Genomic DNA, 18081 nt, shown 5'->3' with positions numbered 1-18081 from the left:
CAAAGCATCTTCTGTTTCAGGAAGGACTGAATTTGCTCTTCCTGGATACCTCTTTGCTAAGGCTTTGGTTCCAGGAGGTTTTATGCACATTTTTCCCTTTTTTTTGTTTTTTTTTTGGTTCCTATTAGAAGCAGCTTCTCAGAAAGATAAACACTGTTGCTGTGTTCCTAGTGCATTCTTAGGCATCCTATGCATTTTCCTCACTGGCTGAGTCTGGTCTTGACCTTACTGACAAGAGAAGAAGCATTCTGTAGGTCGATAGAGTGGATGGTCACCCAAATGTGACTTGGAGAGGGGGCTATAAAGCACCTGTACTCCAAAACATCTCTTCCACCTTCCAGTTGATCTGCAGTTCCATGATTAGGCACGCATTATGGAAACTTTTAGCTGTCTCTTAGCATTTAAGTAGCTGGCGGTGTCACCTCCCACCTTAATTAAGCTGATATCAGTCATTGGTGAGCACAGAGCTTTGCAAAGGGAAAGAGAGAGATTAAAAAAGAGAAAATGAGCAAAAGAGTAGCTTAGTCCTGGGCTAGCTTTATGTGAATAGGGAAGTCATTGTAACATCAGCAGCATAATTCGGCACAGCTGGCTGCCTGGCATCTGCTTACCTGAGATTACCGAGGTTCCGTTCAAGAAGCATCCTTAGCACATTAAGGGCTTCTATTTATTGACAGCTGATTCAGTTCCAAGCTTGTCTCTGAGGATTCCTATAGTAGGTAAACAATGTCTTTGCTTCAATTAGTGTCCTTTGAGAAAGGGAATAAGAGCGTGAACATCGATTTGCAGCTCTGTAGTTTCTCATACACTTTTCGCATCATTTGGAATTGCACACAGCACTCCACAGAACAGGTGCCACATAAACGCTTTCTAAAGACATCAGCTTGCAGAGTTGTTTTGAAGTTCATGGACCCACAAAACAGACCTTGACTCTGGCTCCTGGCTACAGTGAATCCAAATGGGTGAATAACTGATTTTTTAAATTACAAGTTTGTTTTGCAGTATTTTACAACTCATATGAATTTGCAAAAACAGCCCAGTGTCTCTGGGTTCCCTTCTTCAGCTTCCCTTCATGATAACCCCATATACCACACAGTGATGGCGGGTTGCTACGCAGGGAAGAGACGTTGGCACAGTGCTGGTGACTCAGGTACAGGACTCTCCTGGATTTGCCAGTTTTGAAAGCATTCTTGGCTGTATGGACCCACAGCATTTCTCTCTCCTAGATTTATGTCACCACTTCCTCAGTCAGCATACAGAACTCTTCTAGAGGTACAAAGTAGCTTTCAAACAAGAAATCACTGTTTAAAAAGAAAAATAGATGACTTAGGAAACACTAATGTTTTTACAAAGTCTTATTAATGAATTTTAAAAATGGCACTTGTTCAAAATGACAGACTGAAGTTGAAAATCAACTGAAAAACAGTTGTTCAGCTGGCTACTTTTAAAGATAGGATGGTGGTTAAAAAGGCGTTGCCTGTTTTTGTTTCTTTACATCCCCTCCTAAAAAATAAAATATCCTTGATCTTTGGTTGGTTTTGTTAATTCACTTTGTTGGTTTTGTTAATTCATTATAAACCTGCTGTCTGCTGAAAATCATTCTCATTTAGTTGGGGTCACCTAAAATCTCGCGTAGGGAGGAGCCCAGAGCCCTCGCTCTTTCAGCTGCATGGTTTCTATTGTGGGGCTGCTGGGGAGGATGCTGAGCCCCATGCACAGGAACTTTCAGCCTTTACTGTTTTCCATTTGGTTTCCATCCCCATAGCACCCGGATGTAACCTGTGGAAGATGCAGAGGTTCTGATGCTACTTCCTACAGCTCCCTGTGTGGTGTGTAGGGTGTGTGTGTGTGTGTGTGTGTGTGTGTGTGTGTGTGTGTCTGTCTGTCTGTCTGTCTGTGTCAGCTAGGTCGCAGCAGTAGAGAGGCACCTGCTTTCACTGGGTCGCCATGCACTTAGTAAAGAAAGTGGGAGGTATCAAATCATAAAACAAAACATACTTTCTAGATCCAGACAAACTCATTGGTCTTCAGGAGCCACCTGGGTTAGATATTTAATTTTTTAAGCTTTAGTTATAAACTATTACACTGTCCTAAAAAAAAGTCCATTGTCCAGTGACTGCCCCTTTCTGGTGAACACCATTCCTGCTAAGTGACCCTAGCCTCAAGCATTTCCCAAATGCCTGCTAAGCTGCAGAGTGCTGGAACAGGGTATCTGTGCATACTTTAGGGGCTCTTGGTCTGTGTTCCTCTGATGAGTTCAGAACATCCTGTGTTCATCTTCTAAGCCCGCTCATCAGTATTTGTAGTCCTGTCCTTCAAAGAAACACCAAACTAGAATAAGCTCAGCACAAAGAGAAATCCACCAAATATATGACTGTATGATCATGGTGACTCATAAACAGTACTTTCCTTTTCCTGTTCCAGGACCTGAGGATGTATCGCTCCCATCATGCTACACTTGAAAGCTGAGCCTTCTAAGTGAGCATCAAACACACTTGGTCCTGTTTTAAAGAGAAAGCTCGCCCTCAGAAACTGATGTCTTCCCTCTTACTCTTTTGCCTCCATCCAAAAGAAACCCCCAACCCCAGAATTTATGGAACAGGAAGCCTTTTGAGGGCTGAGACCTCTAAACCCTTCATAGGCAGGATCCTGTGAAGGAGGACAAATCTATCCTGCTCATTGGATCCTGACGGTACTGAGAGTGGGCTGACGAGGTAAAGGCAGTTGGGTCTGATGACTTGAAAGTGTCACTGAATCCTCCAGGAAATGAGCCCTGGAGGCAGAGAAAGTGATGGCTATAAATCCCCTTTATGCCCAAGTGGGACCCCATGTTCCTTGTCTATAATCATTGACACAGGTCTAATGTGTACAGATGCCCCTGTTCAAGGAACTGAAAGATGTCCAGTTTCTGTGAATTCTCACTATCACTTAGGAAATGCTTTCCAAACAACAAAACAGACAGCTTCTTAATTGGGGAAGTTCTTTCTAGAGAAAGAGCCCTATGTGTTAATTTCTTTGTTGCATAAATGTGGAGGCCACTTTGATTCACCTTAATACTTTCATAGGTAACACTTTTCCTTGGGATTTGACCTGTTGGGTTCCACATCTTCCTGCTTGCTTTTTCATTGAGTCCTCAGAGTCAAAATAAGGAGGATGGCATTTTCTTGCATTTAGACTTCTGTAGGCTCTGTGCTTCCTTAGGATAAGGAGGAGAAATGCTGTTGAGCCACTCAGATACTTCATGATCTCCTGTCTGGCCCCATTTCTTGCCAGTCAATGCTCTAGTCACAGAAGAGGGAGGGTGTCCCTCTGTTCCCAGCATGCACTGCTCCTCATGCCTCCATGTTTGGCCCAGGTTCCCACAGCTTCAGTATCTCATCCTGCCTTCTCTCCCTCATCAGTGCCTCCTCGTTGAGATTTCCCTCAGAAATTAGGCAGAGGCCATCTTCTGCTTTCAGAGACCTTTATTTTCTTTCTTCTTAACCAATTTTTGAGTATTTATTATCACTATGGCTGTCACTAACATGGCATTTTCACATACTGGCCACTAACAAAGCAGCTACCATTTACTAATTTCTCTGAACAACTACAGAAAGTAGGCTTTATTTGTATCTGTAGGTGAGGAGATTGAAGCCCTAAGAGATTAAGTAAGTTACCCCGTGTCACAGAAGATGCTCAGAATTTTGAAGCAAGTTACTTTTGCATGCACTGCCAAAAATTCAAATCTTGGTGGACTCCTTTGTGAAATACAAAGCTACTCAAAAATAGGAACTGTGTTTTCCTGAAGTTTGTGTCCCCCAAACTAGTATAGTGGCTATCAGTGGAGAAGATATTTGTTGAATGAGTAGTAGTACAGGCTATTCTATTTGTACTTAAGTATTCCTTATGTAAATATATCATTCAGTTTAAGCCTTTAACTTTTTTTAATCTATCAGAGGGAAGAAGTTGTGATCCGGGGAAGCAGCTGCAGAGTGAGCAATGGGGGCAGTGGTGTTGGGATGACCCGGTCTTCTCTGTGTGTCCTGGTGGCGCTCAACTCCCGAGTGTGCAAGGTTGCAGTGGCACACAGTCTGTTCGTTCACACCGTGTCCGAGTTCTCAATGCAGGTGTCATACACGCAGTGGGTGAGAAGGTCAGGCTCCAGGAGGGCGAGTTCAGAGGTGTAATTTATAAGCACAAGGCTTGCTTCCCCCCCCCCCCATTCTTCCAGTCAGCACCACGAGGGATGAATAGCAGGTTAGGATCCCACCACAGGGTTCCCTGGGCTGTGCTCAGTGTGTCAGAGATCACACAAAGCAAAAGGGGCAGGAAAAGAGCAAACAGGCATCATGTTAGCTAACCTAGCCTTCACGTTGGAGGCAAGCCTGACGGGCCTCTGTGGCTCAGGGCTCTTTTTATTCCTTTAATAAAAGCTTTGCTTTTAATATTTTTTGCTGATCAGTCAATTTTGATGAAAAACAACACAAAATACCTTGGGGAAATCCCACCTGTATCTGAGTTTCCATTACGTGGTAGACGTGTATGGGGTGAACGTACAGACCTGTCGTGCATGCTGAGATGAAGAAGGGTTGGCTTCACTTGGGAGTGGGTGCAGATTCCGGGTCCCAGGTGGCTTTTGAGGTGTGGTTGCATAGAGTTATCTACCCTTGCAGCACCCAACCTTCATGATCTTGGGTTCCTTTGCACTATGTTTTGCCTGGAGAGTCCTCATTAAGCTTTGTCGCCAAAATGTTAAGGATGCTGACACTTATCTGTCTCCGCCTTATCTGACCAGCCTCGGCTCTGCTCCTGTAATGAACTGTCACTACAGGAAGCCATGGTGTGTGTATCCTTACGTCACCGGTGCCTCACTCCTCCTGAATTTTCAAAACACCTTCACAATTGGGGTTAATTTTAAAAACTCTCATGAGGTTATTTGCTGAGGCACAAGACACCATGAAAATACACGCACAGGAGAGGGTGTCAGGGAAACTGCCTCATCAGAGTAACAACCAGGTCTGTTCCCCTCCCCTCCTGTCTCTCCCTCCTTGGCCCCGAAGCTGCCTCTTCTCATGTGTAATGCCCGCGCTCTGTACGGTGTGTTTATAGTGGTTTGAACCTTTTTCTGCCCGTGTCTCTCATTGCTGAAGTAACTCACCTCTCTCATATCGACTCTCACCCAGGAGCCGCACAGCAGACTCTTTGATGTAGGTCTTTTTTGCATGGCAGCTAAGGCCAAGCTGTGGTTTTCATTGCATGATGCAACTCACCCTTTTGGTTGTCGCCTCCAGGTTAAGCAGTCTCTCTCCCTGCACTGCCCATGCATGCAGCGTGCTTCCCCTAGTGGCCCTGAATGTAGTGAGCACTGAACGCATGCTTGGAATTGAAGCTGCGAGCATTCCGAGCCACGGAAGCACTGGAATATAGGATTCTCCCGGGCATCCTTGTGGGCTCCTGATTTGCTGAGATAGCACAGAAGCTACTCTTTCCCTGGAAAATTCAAGCTCACTGGGAAAGAGAAATGAGTCTATCAGTGGCTTAAGCTTAATAAGGGCAAATAGTGACAAGTAAATCAAGCTAGGGTCAGTTTTGCAAGTAGTAACTCAACTGACGATCATTCCTGCACATTCCCAGCCCGAGTGGATGTGATCAGTATCACAATTCCTTTCACACCTTAGCAGCATCTACTAGTTTAGGTTTGTGTAGGTCTAATAAGCACCTTTGAAACTAAATGTCCGGGGAAATATAATCATTTGCCTTTCTCATAGTTTATTGTGTTTAGGAATATCACTAATTCTCCTTTAAAAGACATAAAATGATAGTACTATAAAAGAATATTATATTCACTGAAGCATGTTGGCCCTGCATTCAACATTATTGATTAGTAATTGTGATTATTTTCTCGCCTTGGTGAAATACATTTTTTGCTTTATTGCTGTCTACTGACTTACAAGTACTTTATTTTTTTATTTGTAACATGTAATTTTTTTCCTCCTTTGTATTCTCAGAATGGACTTTTATAAAATGTGAATTATGGAGTTTGTTTTTTACCACTGGAATTGTTTGGTTGATATTATTTCAAATATGTAAATACTTTATATTTTAGACAAACCTTGGCTATCTAGTGAGAAAAAGGACAGATTGGGGCATTTTCCACTTTTAACAGTCCTGGGATAAGAATGAGAATTCTTGCTGGATGTGGTGGCACACGCCTGTAATCCTAGTAGTTGGGAGGCTGAGGCAGGAGGATTGTGAGTTCGAGACCAGCCTGGGGTAAAAAGTGAGCTCAAGTGCACAGTGAGACCCTGTCTCAAAAAGACCAAAAAAAAAAAAAAAAAAAAAAAAAAAAAGAATGAGAATTCTTGGCACATTAGCTTGTCAGAGGTCCTCAACTAATACTATGCACTTAAGCAATCAGAATAAAACTACAATGAAGACTTCCCATTTTATTTTCCTTTATGGATTGTGATGTCTTCAGTTCTGAGGTCTTGATATATTTATGCTCTTCCTCCCCATTCTGTTACATATATCCTCTTCTCCCTATTGAAATGGACTTTTAGAATCTCATGACATGTTTTTCTGGTAACCAGTACAGAGGACTTCTGAGTGAGAACATTTCCCTTTCTGTAAGGAGCTTAGATGGAATCAGAGTACAGACCTACACAGGCAGGTGATTCTGATCCATACGCTGAAACTCTCATCACTGCAGGGAGCTTTCATCTGGGGATTTGGTATAGGAAACATCTGATTCTTTTTGTGAGGTTCTTTAGAAAAAGAGACCTAGTCCTCTTTCTCAGAAAAACACAGTGCTTCTTGAAAAAGGGAAAGGATTTCCGGAGCCCTACAGACAGTGAGAATAAGTAGATGCATTCACAGAGACAAAGGAGAAAATCCTAAGAAATCAGCTTCCTAAGGGCATCCTAGGTTCTTCACAGAGATGTCTTTACAGTCATAGGGAAAAACAACTCTAGAGAAAGTTCAAAGCTATGGCAACAAAATTAAAAAGAGGAACTGCAGGAGGAAGCAAGGGAATAGAAACTTCTTCACCTCAATGAGTGTGTGAGTCGCAGTATTTCTTCCTAACTATGGATCTGAAAGTCAGGTGGACACCATTAATTTGGTAGGGTTATTATTTTTTGTGGCCCAAGTAGGACAAAATTAATCCTGATAAGCAAAGCTAACCAGAAACAAAAAGGAAATGAAAAAAATGAAGGAAAACAAATGTACTAGTAGCTAAAAAGGTATTTTTACAAAGTAGTTGAGATGGAAACCGGAAGAATACAACCTTGAAGATACGATTGTGTAATCATATAGCTTAATAAGCCATTGCGATTAGCTCCCTTAATGAAGACAACTTGTTTCCAGAGGCAAATGGTCATGTGTGATTTCCTAGCTTGATGTTGGTCTCTGCCACCCAGGTTGCTTTATGACATTCCTGAGAAATGACTCCCTCCTTGTCCTTAGCAGATTCATGGCTACTAATCAGCAACATCTCAGATTCTTCTTTTGGCTGTGAGGCTTCTGAGTTCTCAACAAAACTCCTAAATAGGAATACTTACAAAACCTCTATGTCTCAGCTGTCAGTCAAAGACAGGAGCTAAGAAAGCTAATTTATTTTCTTGTACAATAAAGATATAATTGTTTTCTTTGCTAGATATTTGAAAAACATGGGCCAGGTCTTTCCTTTCTTTTTAAAAATTCTCAAGAACAGCAGCAGCAACAACAACAACCAGGCACAAACAACATGTCAGAAACAAAGCTATCATAATTCTCTGTAAGCATCACACATAAGTTCATATGAATCTTTTAACTAACAGTTGTCCTTGGGCCAAATGTGTATGTTGTATAATTGGTTTTTATTCTTTAAAATGAACTAACTGATTAGCCATTGCTTTGCATAATTACTTTTCTCCCCAAACGTTCTTGAGCTCCCTCACATCAGTACCAGGCAGGTCTTCAGCAGTGGCGAGATTTATTAGTTAGACACTGAATGAACTGCTTGAATTCAGGGGAGGCAGGGAGGTATCAGAGTTGGAACTGTCAGAGGTTTCTTTATCTGCTGGCTGATGTTGGAGTTCACTAAGTAAGAGGCTAGGAAAGGGACCCGACTCAAGCACCCCAACCTCCACATTGGATTTAATAGCCAGTTTTGGATTCATAAGATGCTAGGCTTGACTCTATTGTTGGTAGTTTTGACTTCAAAACCTTTAAGTCCTCTTAGATAGACCCATAGTAAGGTGGTAATGCCAAGTTCAGCCTGTCTAGATGTGTCAGGCTTATGCTATGGATGGGAAGAGGGCAAAGGACACAGCTAAGTAGAGACCTAGTAAAGTGATCGGTAAATGCTCAGCATCATAGAAAAACATCTGGAAAAGAAGGACCAGGCAGAAGAACTTTGATATCTGCCCCCAATTACAACTTAAAGGAGTCACAGTGATCCAAAAGACTGCATGCAGTGGTCATCACAACCCATCTGCTTGATTTCAGCCTGTGTCCAGCCTTTGGCAAACAGAGGGCTCATACTTTTCTTTAGACACCTCTGGTAATCTCTATACGTTCATGAAAGCTTCTTATTTGACAAGATCTGACACTGCAGTGCCTTGAAACTGTTCTCAGGCTGTTTGCTTCACAAATAGTGATGCTGGGAACTCCATGGCTAGGAGCTCACATTCGAGTATTAGTAGTTAGAGATGATTTTTATGTGCCTCTTAGTACATGTGTGATAACATTTATTAACCAGAGAAAAGCCACCAGAGGCCAAAAGTATCGGTTGGATGAATCCTCCGTTTTTGTCTAGGTCTAAGTTTCTACAGGTATGAGAAGAGTGTAGCTCTCAGGGTCAAGGTAACCTGCACCCTTACCAGGCTTTGTGTCTGGGTCCTTTGCTCTTCATGCAGAACTGAGATATTTTCTCTTGCTTCTTCTTTGTCCCATTTCTAATCGCTTCTCCCAGGCTGTAACATTTTGTGGACAGACCCTGGCATTGAATGGAAGGCAAACATTTGTAATGCAAGACTGTGGATGTACACATAACTATATATAACACCGCACACCTGTACATAGTTTATTGAAGAAATGTCCCTCTGGCTTCTAGTATATGTGCATTAGTGCATGCGAATTTACCAGTATTTGAATTATCTACTCCATCCCTTCCCTTTGCTATAAAAATGAAAGTTTTACAAAAGAGGAGACGGCCAGAATCAGTGAAGGCAGAACAGTAAGTAAGAATCAATCAGCTGTGATTCCTCCAACAATTTAGTGAAAATAAATCAAGCAGCATTTGTTTGGCAAGACTGTGTTTTATGTAATAGTTTAAATCTGATTTATTACATAAAAGTTTCTGGCAAATGTGAATACCAATTCTACTCTGATAACAACTGTGATTGAAATAATTGTAGTCTGTAAATAAGCTGGAGAAAATAAACATTAGTGGGTAGGTTGTCATGGACAGTGTTCCAAGGTTCCAATAGTGAAGGGATTGATATTATACATGTAGAATTGTAAGGGATAATTAGAAGGTGAATGACTGGCTTCTCCTCTAAATCCACATTAAGCCAACAAGACATATGAGTGTCTCTCTTCTGCTTAACAGGTGAGAGGACACGAATGCCCAGCCTACTGTGTCCACTTGTTAAGGTGACTCATGGCTTTCTGTCTTTCAGGAAATCTTAGTTAGTTATCTGGTATTTATGGCGTATTTCTTTCTCCATGAAAACATACTTTTCTCTTTAATACTATCCAAAATTAATGCTGACATATAAAAATCACACCAGTTGTTAATGAAATGTACAGTAAAGAGCTTGCATATCATTGCCTTTTTGAGATATTTCCCAAATCACTGTTCTTATCACTGTTGTTGCTACCTTAGTTTTATACATAACCGCCATGGATTCAGGGCTTACTCATCTGGTTTCATGCCTACAACAACCCTTTCAATCTGTATATTGAACTCCAGGTTACCGATAAGAAAACCAAGGATTGGAGGGGTCAAATTATTAGCCCAAGATAATATATTTAGTTAAGTGACAGGGCTGGAATTTCAATGCATCTGTCAAATTCCAATGCGACCTCACTGCTGATTGTTTTTGAGGTTGACGTATAGTGCTCACATTTTGCTTTAGATTTAGGTGCATTAGGGGATAAGAAAAGATGTAGAATGTAGACGATAAAAAGAGAAACTAAGCACAAATAAGATGTTGTAATCCTAAAAGAAAGTTTAGAAGAGCTTCATAAAAAAGTAATAGGGATCACACCACTTGAGTTTCTTGAGAACAAATCATCAGTGTGTTTCATCAAGAAATCCAGTGTGTAAGGAACTGACATGTTTTGTTCTCCCCATTCACAATGTGTGTCACTTCCTTTGTCTCCTAGAAGAATGCTTCATTCTTAGGACTTCATTCTCAAAGAGACACCCTGCACCACACTTGCTCTGATGTCTGTTGCTATTACTATTCTAGCTTTCTCCGTGTTACTCAAGATTACAGAACACGTAAGATTTTAGAGAGTGGTGAACGTTTACGTACTTCCTCTCTGGATGCCTCATTTCCACACAGTTCTACTGGTGAATGTGTTATGTTATTGGATCACAGCTCATCATCTGAGCAGAGGCTTAATTAGAAGCCGTTGTCAGAAAGATTAATAGACTTACTGATAGAAACTAACTGAGGGCTTCCTGGAAAAACCATTTAATCAGCCGGCTTGCAATCATGAAGGATCAATATTATAGAGTAACAAAAAGTGTTTTCCGTTCACATGGGAGCCTTTATAATGACCAAGAAAAGTATTTTCAGACTAAAAAAGGAGTCCGTTTTGATGCCATTATCATCTGTATTGATTAATTATTGAACACAAAGCCACCTGTCAAGCATAGCAGCTTAGAAGACAATTACAAGATATTCTGGATGAAGTCATAGTGTTAGTCAACAGAACAGACTTGGTTCTGTTCTATAACATTAATAAACACATCAAGATGTGTGAATATCTGTTACTTACTATGGACAATAAAAGAACCACTATGGGGAAGATAAACTATAAAGTGCACAGCTGTGACCAGGTAATTAAAATGAGGCTTCAAGAAAAATAAAACAAACGAAGTTTTCAACTGGAGTTCAGTCAATGCTCTAGCAGTCCTGAGATGCTGTCTAATTTAGGAGACAGTTTTTTAAAAGAATGTTTTTTATCCTCTCAATGGTTAGTCAGCTCATGTCATTCACACTGAATCCATTACATTAGCTTGCAAGATAATTTTTCTGAAACCTAAAATTATGTAAATAACAATGTTGGATTCTAGTTTGAAGTGTATTTCAAAAACTTGCCTCCATTTTAAGATTAGTCTCATAATATTCTGCCTACAAATATTTGGTAGGCAGAAAAATTGAGGCACTTAATTTGCCCAGTATTACCAGGAAAAATTCACATCACTTAGATCTATTGATTTAAGTCCGCATGTCCACGTCGTGTCAGGTTTACTCATTATCTTGATTGGATAAAATGAGATACAGAGCTTATTGTCCAGCCCATAATTATGAGTGTTCACAGGATCTATGTTATCAGCTTTCACCATGTTCATTCTTGCTTTTCTAGAAGAAAAGAGGAAAAGAAAAAAATTGGAGCATATTCATGGCCATTTCCCTTCACACACATAGATAACCAAGAATTATCCCTACACAAGTGGAAGAATTTCTCCTCTGCAGATGGAATGTGTTCCCCAGGATTCCTCCGCCACCTAGGGTCTCAGGAAGGACTGCTAGGGAGTATTAATGTCCTGCCTATGCAGGTTAGATACAAGTTGGACAGGTCAGCTTCCTCTGAATTTTCCCAGACTATCACACAAAGTTTGGTAGGGCTATTTGACCTCTGTACATCAGCCCACCCCCTTGTTTTTGCACAATTGTCATATGTAGACCGCAGATACTCAGTCCTCTGGTGCTTCCTCCTCTCCAAAGAGGGTATGGTCCTCTAGAGAGGTATTGCTATATTGGCTTGAAACCTAAATATGAACTGAATGAGGAAGTTTAGAATTCCAGTACTAAAGAAATTCTGAGACCGGAGTGATCATTAAGGGCACAATTCATTTGCTCGGTACAGTGGCCTAGAAATCTGTCTGAGTTGTCAACATAGACGAGAGCATCTGAAGAGGCCATCACACAAGCACAGATTTAACAGTAAAATTGCATGGATCATATTCATGAAGGCATCAACTCATGGTAGCAGTGAAACACAGTAGAAAATCAAGTAGCAGAGGTAGGTGAGGCTAGATCTTGGAGGTTCTTCACAGCCAGACTTAGAGATGATGGATGAGACAGGAGGGAGCCGTAGTGTTGGATAAATGACATCTTTTAATTAAATTAATCTGGCAATATTGCAGAGGTGAGACAGGAGAGTCTGGAATCACTAAGTCTATTGAATTGATTCATGTCTGCAGTGCCATGGGCCTGACCTCTGGTGGTCCATAATCCTGAAGGGAACTGAGAGAGCTCCACTCAATTTAAAAGGACTAGCCACCAGAATGAGAAGAATCTGAATGCTGGAAATGATTTCACAAAGTGCTCTTTTGCTGCCCTTCCTTGTTAAAGATCTAGAATGGCTGTTGTAGTTGTTGTGGTTCTAAGGTGCCTAACACTCCTCTACCCCTTAAAACCACAGTCTCCAGAACTCCTCCCCATCTATACTTCATAATTTTTCCTTTTAATTGGAAGCCAACAGTGAGCTCGGCAGGCACACTCTGATTGTTAATTGGAATGTCCATTGGTGATGCTTGCTTGGTGGTGCTCTAATTACTTGCCCTGTACCCTTTTAATGCCCCCCCATTCACATCTGAAACTGAAAATATCTGTTCAACCCCTTGATCTTAGCAATTAGTTAAGTGGCATGCTACTGGATACCTGGGGGTGGCCTTGCACACTTAACTCATCTCTGTTCAGATCTGACAGGGAATCTTCTCAAGCAGCCACATCTGTAATTAGTGCATAGTTGCAAGACAATTCCTCAGGAGCGGGGTCTCCAGGTGAATGACACTGGCATTGTTTGTTGAACTGTTAGCAAAGCAAAATTTGAGGACCCTCTCACCTCAGACTTTCTGCAGAAGTCAAGGACCTTTGAAAGAACCTCATTGAGGAGCTGTTTCTTACATAGTAACTTTTTTCAGAAGCTCTGCAAGTTTGGGGAAGCTAGAAAGTCTTTAAAGAATGCTTTCTAGTGTGTGCCAGAGTTTGAGAATCACTGTCCTAGACCAGTAGCTTCACAGCGCCAGGCAGCGAGGCTCAGGGAGGTAGGAAAACTTTAGAAACACCTGGGAAGGACAGAGGCTGAGGGCAAGGGTCAGTGCTTTCCTCTTGGAGGTGACACGGTTGTCCAGAGGAAAAAGCTGTCAGCAATGAGGTCTTGGTTTTTGGCCTCATCTGCCTTGCGAAAGAAAACCTGACTTAGCCTTTGCTTGCCCTGCACTCTAGAAAGTCAGTCTCCAGGACGATCTCTCTGTTGGATCTCCCCCCTCAAGGCTCTTAATTGGAAATTGTGTTATTAAATAAATGAAGAGGTTTATTTTCCAGACTGAGTGAGTCTCCATCTATATACTGAGCAGGACCTTTTTTGATTGTTAAGCGGAAGTAAGTCTCTATTTCAACCTCTTATGATGAATGCTTACTATATAAGAAACGGCTCCTCAATGAGATTCTTTTGAAGGTCCTGGACTCTAGCATCTTGGTCAAAATGCTAAATGTGCCGAAGGCATTAATACCACATTTGTTCTGGGGCTAGTGGGAGCCTAAGAATAGAAAGTCCATCAGCTACCAAGTATCTTGTCTTTTAGTTATTAAGTGGTTACTTAACCAGGAATGATTTAGGGCAAGTCAGTTTTCTGCTATCAGAGACAGAACTAGTGCTTTTTGTTTTGCTCTTCAAACACCACATTTTCCACCCTATTGGCAACATGTGCCTACCCAAAGACTCTTGTGATGTGGGCATGCCTCAAAAAAAATATTCCAAATTTAAATGTGTGACCCAGAGTCATTTTTGTCATTTTAAATAACAGCACAATTTCTTTACTAGCTTTTGAAACTTCAGTGTATTTAGATAAGGAAACTCTCCTGCTTTCCACAAGGAGGAACAAGAGTTTGTAGCTCATTCTCCACCTCTCACTGAGCCCTGATTTTTAAGATAAAGTCCCTTGGGGAGAAAAATAAATCTTGGTGGGCCAACTCTTTGGTTGTTGAATCGTGTATTCTCTCTTTTTTAAAAGATCAATGAACTTCTCCATGGGGTGTTTCCATTTGAGGAATGAAATAATGGGGCTTTGGAATGTCCACACAGTGGTCTCTGATTGTGAGTCCCTGAACTGTGGGCACTTGGAGGCTCTATCTCAGAGGGTATCCTGATAAACAGTTCCATTGCCACTTGAAGAGCCAGGCAGGGCATTTCTCCTGGGGCTCTTGTGGCAAGCAGGAAATAGCTACAAGGGACATGAAATGCATTCCCTGATCACTCAGGACTCACCTGAGTCCCAAGGCCTGGCCCTGTTTTGCCCTAGTTTCCTGCTTATTTCCCCACTCCATTCATTTATCAGGCTGTGCTCTTTATTACCTGTGAGCTTCAATTGGAGGGACAGCCACTCATGCCAGCCACATAATTTACTTCTTTTATTATTTCAGCTTAAAGTCTAGGACTCGAGGAGTGATAATGAGATGATGATTAAATCGGCTCTAAATTTTTGAAGGGACACTAGAGCAAAGGTTTATTATGGTCCCCACATTGTTTTCTATAAATCAAGAATGTTGTTAAGCTGTGTTCTCAACACGGTGCGCTCTAGCTTGAAGCCCTTTCATTGTTGTGTTTGGGTACTGTCAATAGAAAAGGGGACAACCGAAATGATGGGAGGCAAGGAGCAATAGAAAGAAGTTGCCTGTTGCTTATGCTTCTGTGGATATCTACTTCCATTTATCTTAACCCCAAAATATTCTTCATAACATTGAGCTATCGTCTGTCCATCTACTACTCCATTGTGTACCACAGCTTAGCAAATACTTTTCCAACCAGATATATTCCCAGGGTACCACTAACTTAATTGTAGAGGCATGGAATCTATAGGAGACTGAGAACTTGTGCGATCCCACCAAAATGCCACCAATACACCAAGGTCCTTTGTGAGGGCCACAGTACGATTTTTATTTGGCCTCCATAAAGTAATAGTAGGTTTTCTATGACAAACTTAAGAACCACGCCTTTCTCCCTGTCTTCTTGACTATGTGAACGTCAATCTAGATGAATGCAAATTGTTAATGCATAAGCTAAATCCTTGCTAGCGAGAATGCACGAGTGCCATATTTGCCTGCAGATCTCTCTGCCCTTGCACACACACACACACACACACACACACACACACACACACAAACATACACACACCCAGAGTTTTTCAGAAGTGACTTCCAGTGATTCCCATAGCAGAGCCACACTGTTTTGTCAACCCTGGGTATCTGGTTGATTTTTTTTAGGCAACCTTCATATACTTGTTTTCAATGCAACTATGGTGACTAAGAACCCTGATACCTGTACTACTGTGGATCTTGTTCTTAAAACTAAACAAAGCACTACCAGGGCCCAAGAATTCCAGAAGCATCTAAATTAATACCTGTGTTTCAGACCAGGCAAAAAGGAGTGGCAGGCTGTGATGTTTACCTCCTGCCTCCTTTGGCATTGGACTAACCAAACGCCATCTTGTCTTTCCTCCCCCATCCTTACCTTAGAGAAAACCTGCAGTTGTCATTTTCTTTGCCAAAGAACTGTTTTTCAGTGCTGGTTTTGTTCAGCCTGCTTAGTTTGTACATGCAAATGTAGGTGACTTTCCCTGCTTGTCTAGAGGTTGACCACGGATTTGTGGTTTGGGAGACGACAAAGGGCATGTTTGACTTGTAATCCAGCTGAAGAATGGAGAGGGCTAGTGCATGTAACATGGTCGGAGATTTGCACAGACTGACTCCACGCCTCCAAGTGGGCCCCGCGGTCCCCAGCTGCACAAATTCCTGCCTGTTGAACGGCCAAGCACTGTCCTTATGAAAGTACCACTATACTAACTGGTATTGCAGCCCATGATTTCCAAAGTGGTAAAGCTTGGAAATCCTTCATCCTGCACTTCTCAAGCTAACTCTCTATTACAGGGAGAGATTCATATTGCTCCCCAGCGGGGGAAACCTGCTTCCCAGGGTTTTCATTTCTCCCCTTTCCCTCCCCTCACATAATTTATGTACCTGACCTGGGTGTTATCATGTGTTTACTGATAACAATACTATGAATTTTCATTCACAGCTTTGAGATGTTTAAGAGGCTTTCCTGCTTCCCATCCTGCCCAGACCCTGGGAATTTTCACTCACTGATACTCTGATCAGTTTGATGCAGGAAAGCATACAGAAGTGAAGTACCAGTTTGTATAGTTGTACCCTTTTGAACCAATAGAGTGTGCTGGGGGTGCTCATTGGCTGCTTGACACCACACGAAGCCAATTAACCTGCATGCCAAATAATAAAAAAGAAAAAGGAAAACATTAACCCTTAGAGCACTGCTTCAACATTTTGGTTTAATAGTCTTGGATTTTATCAGTTGGGCAATGCTTCCTTTCTCAGATCGGTGTGCTGCACAGCAAATCTACCCCTAGTTCAGCCAAAATATCCACCAGGATCCTCTCCCTGCAGCTGTATCAAGATGCCCCTGGGCCTTTATTCATATGCTAAGACTTTTATGAGATCCACAATACAGCTGTTGTGTTTAATGGAAAATGGGCTACACTTCCAATGTTCTGGGGGGCATGAGGGGTCTGATTTTTAGTCTTCTTATGTGTCTTCTAAAGTAAGGAAGTCAGTTCTTTAAGGGTTAATATGAAATCCAGGAATTTGGTGGTCTCTCCTGCTTGTCCTTCCTCCAAGGTGTCTGCATGATCCTCTTTAGATTTTTTAGTTCAACTGTTGAATGATAATAAAAAAATCTGTATATAAAATTACAAAAAAAACCCCAAAAGCAAATGAAAGAACCAAACACTGAATGGTTGAATGGAAAGCCCCTGGCAACGCTTGCTTGATTATCACGGGGGTAGAAAGACCAAATGTTTTATTTGATGAACGTTCATTTTGTCCTCTACCCTGTATGCCACCAGTTCTCAGCTTGTGAAGATGTGATGATGTTTTTCATTTACTTCTTGCTTTTTCTTTTTCCTGTCTAATAGCCCAATAGAATCCTGCCAGAATTTCTACAAAGATTTCACATTACAGATCGACATGGCTTTCAACGTGTTCTTCCTTCTCTACTTTGGCCTGCGGGTAAGTTTGGCAGGATGACTCAGTCTTGCAGTGGGATGTGCGGGCTATACCCAGGGATCACCCCCCAGCCATATCTGCTGTTTTGGACATGGTGAAGTCCAGTGGTCCTATGATGAACAATGCACCTGAACTCTGACTTCCAGAGGATGAGGGCTTCCTTTTCTTAACTATGTTTTCTGGATATTTTGTTAAATTTGTTTCAAAGGGGAGAAACAGGATTGAAAATGATGGCCTCTACTGGCCCTTTATTCAACCATGAATATTGGTCCTTCAAAACAAGCAAACAAACAAAAAAGTTTTGGGGGGCTGGGGCTGTAACTCAGTGATAGAGCGCTTGCTTAACTTGTGCTAGAGCCTTCAGCTCTTGAAATTCTGTTCAGCAGTGCCCACTTCGCTGGGGAGCAATTACAGATGAACTAGCAGAGCAGACAGACAGAATATAGGACTTAGAGGATTTAATATCAACCCTGTTTATGAGAGATGCTGGACAATATCTGAATTACTGAGATGCGTGTGAATTAATACACATATGTGTGCTTTCTTTACACATTTTCTTACATTAGAAAAGTCAAGGACAGTAAAGTTACTGAAGCTTCTTGGTCAGGCTGTTAGAAACCACAGAAAAATACATTGTCTGATCTTTTTCAAATGCTAACATAGCATAGCATAGCATACCCACTCTATGAAATGCTGTGTCTAACAAAATAAGCATGTTATTCAAGTATGACAAGGATGTAACATCTCTTCTAGACCTCTCCAGAAATCCTAAATTTACTCTTTGGTAAAGGAATGTAAATCG

At 41.6% G+C, this 18081-nt stretch overlaps 1 protein-coding gene across 29 annotated transcripts in view; it reads left to right on the top strand.

The window, feature by feature from the left end:
• Positions 1–18081, top strand: part of Kcnma1 (potassium calcium-activated channel subfamily M alpha 1) — a 736611-nt gene that overhangs the window by 402658 nt on the left and 315872 nt on the right. For all 29 annotated transcript variants that reach the window (XM_063238715.1, XM_063238714.1, XM_063238712.1 and 26 more), the window contains exon 4: positions 17189–17282. In XM_063238715.1, coding sequence (XP_063094785.1) covers positions 17189–17282 — 94 coding nt within the window. The remainder of the gene's footprint in view (positions 1–17188; positions 17283–18081) is intronic.

Source organism: Cavia porcellus, unplaced genomic scaffold (assembly GCF_034190915.1).
Source record: "Cavia porcellus strain 051 isolate PalLab524CR breed Dunkin Hartley unplaced genomic scaffold, mCavPor4.1 scaffold_28, whole genome shotgun sequence".
Taxonomy (NCBI): Eukaryota; Metazoa; Chordata; class Mammalia; order Rodentia; family Caviidae; genus Cavia; species Cavia porcellus.
Note: the sequence above shows the minus strand (reverse complement) of the source record. Positions and strands in the feature narration are given on the sequence as shown.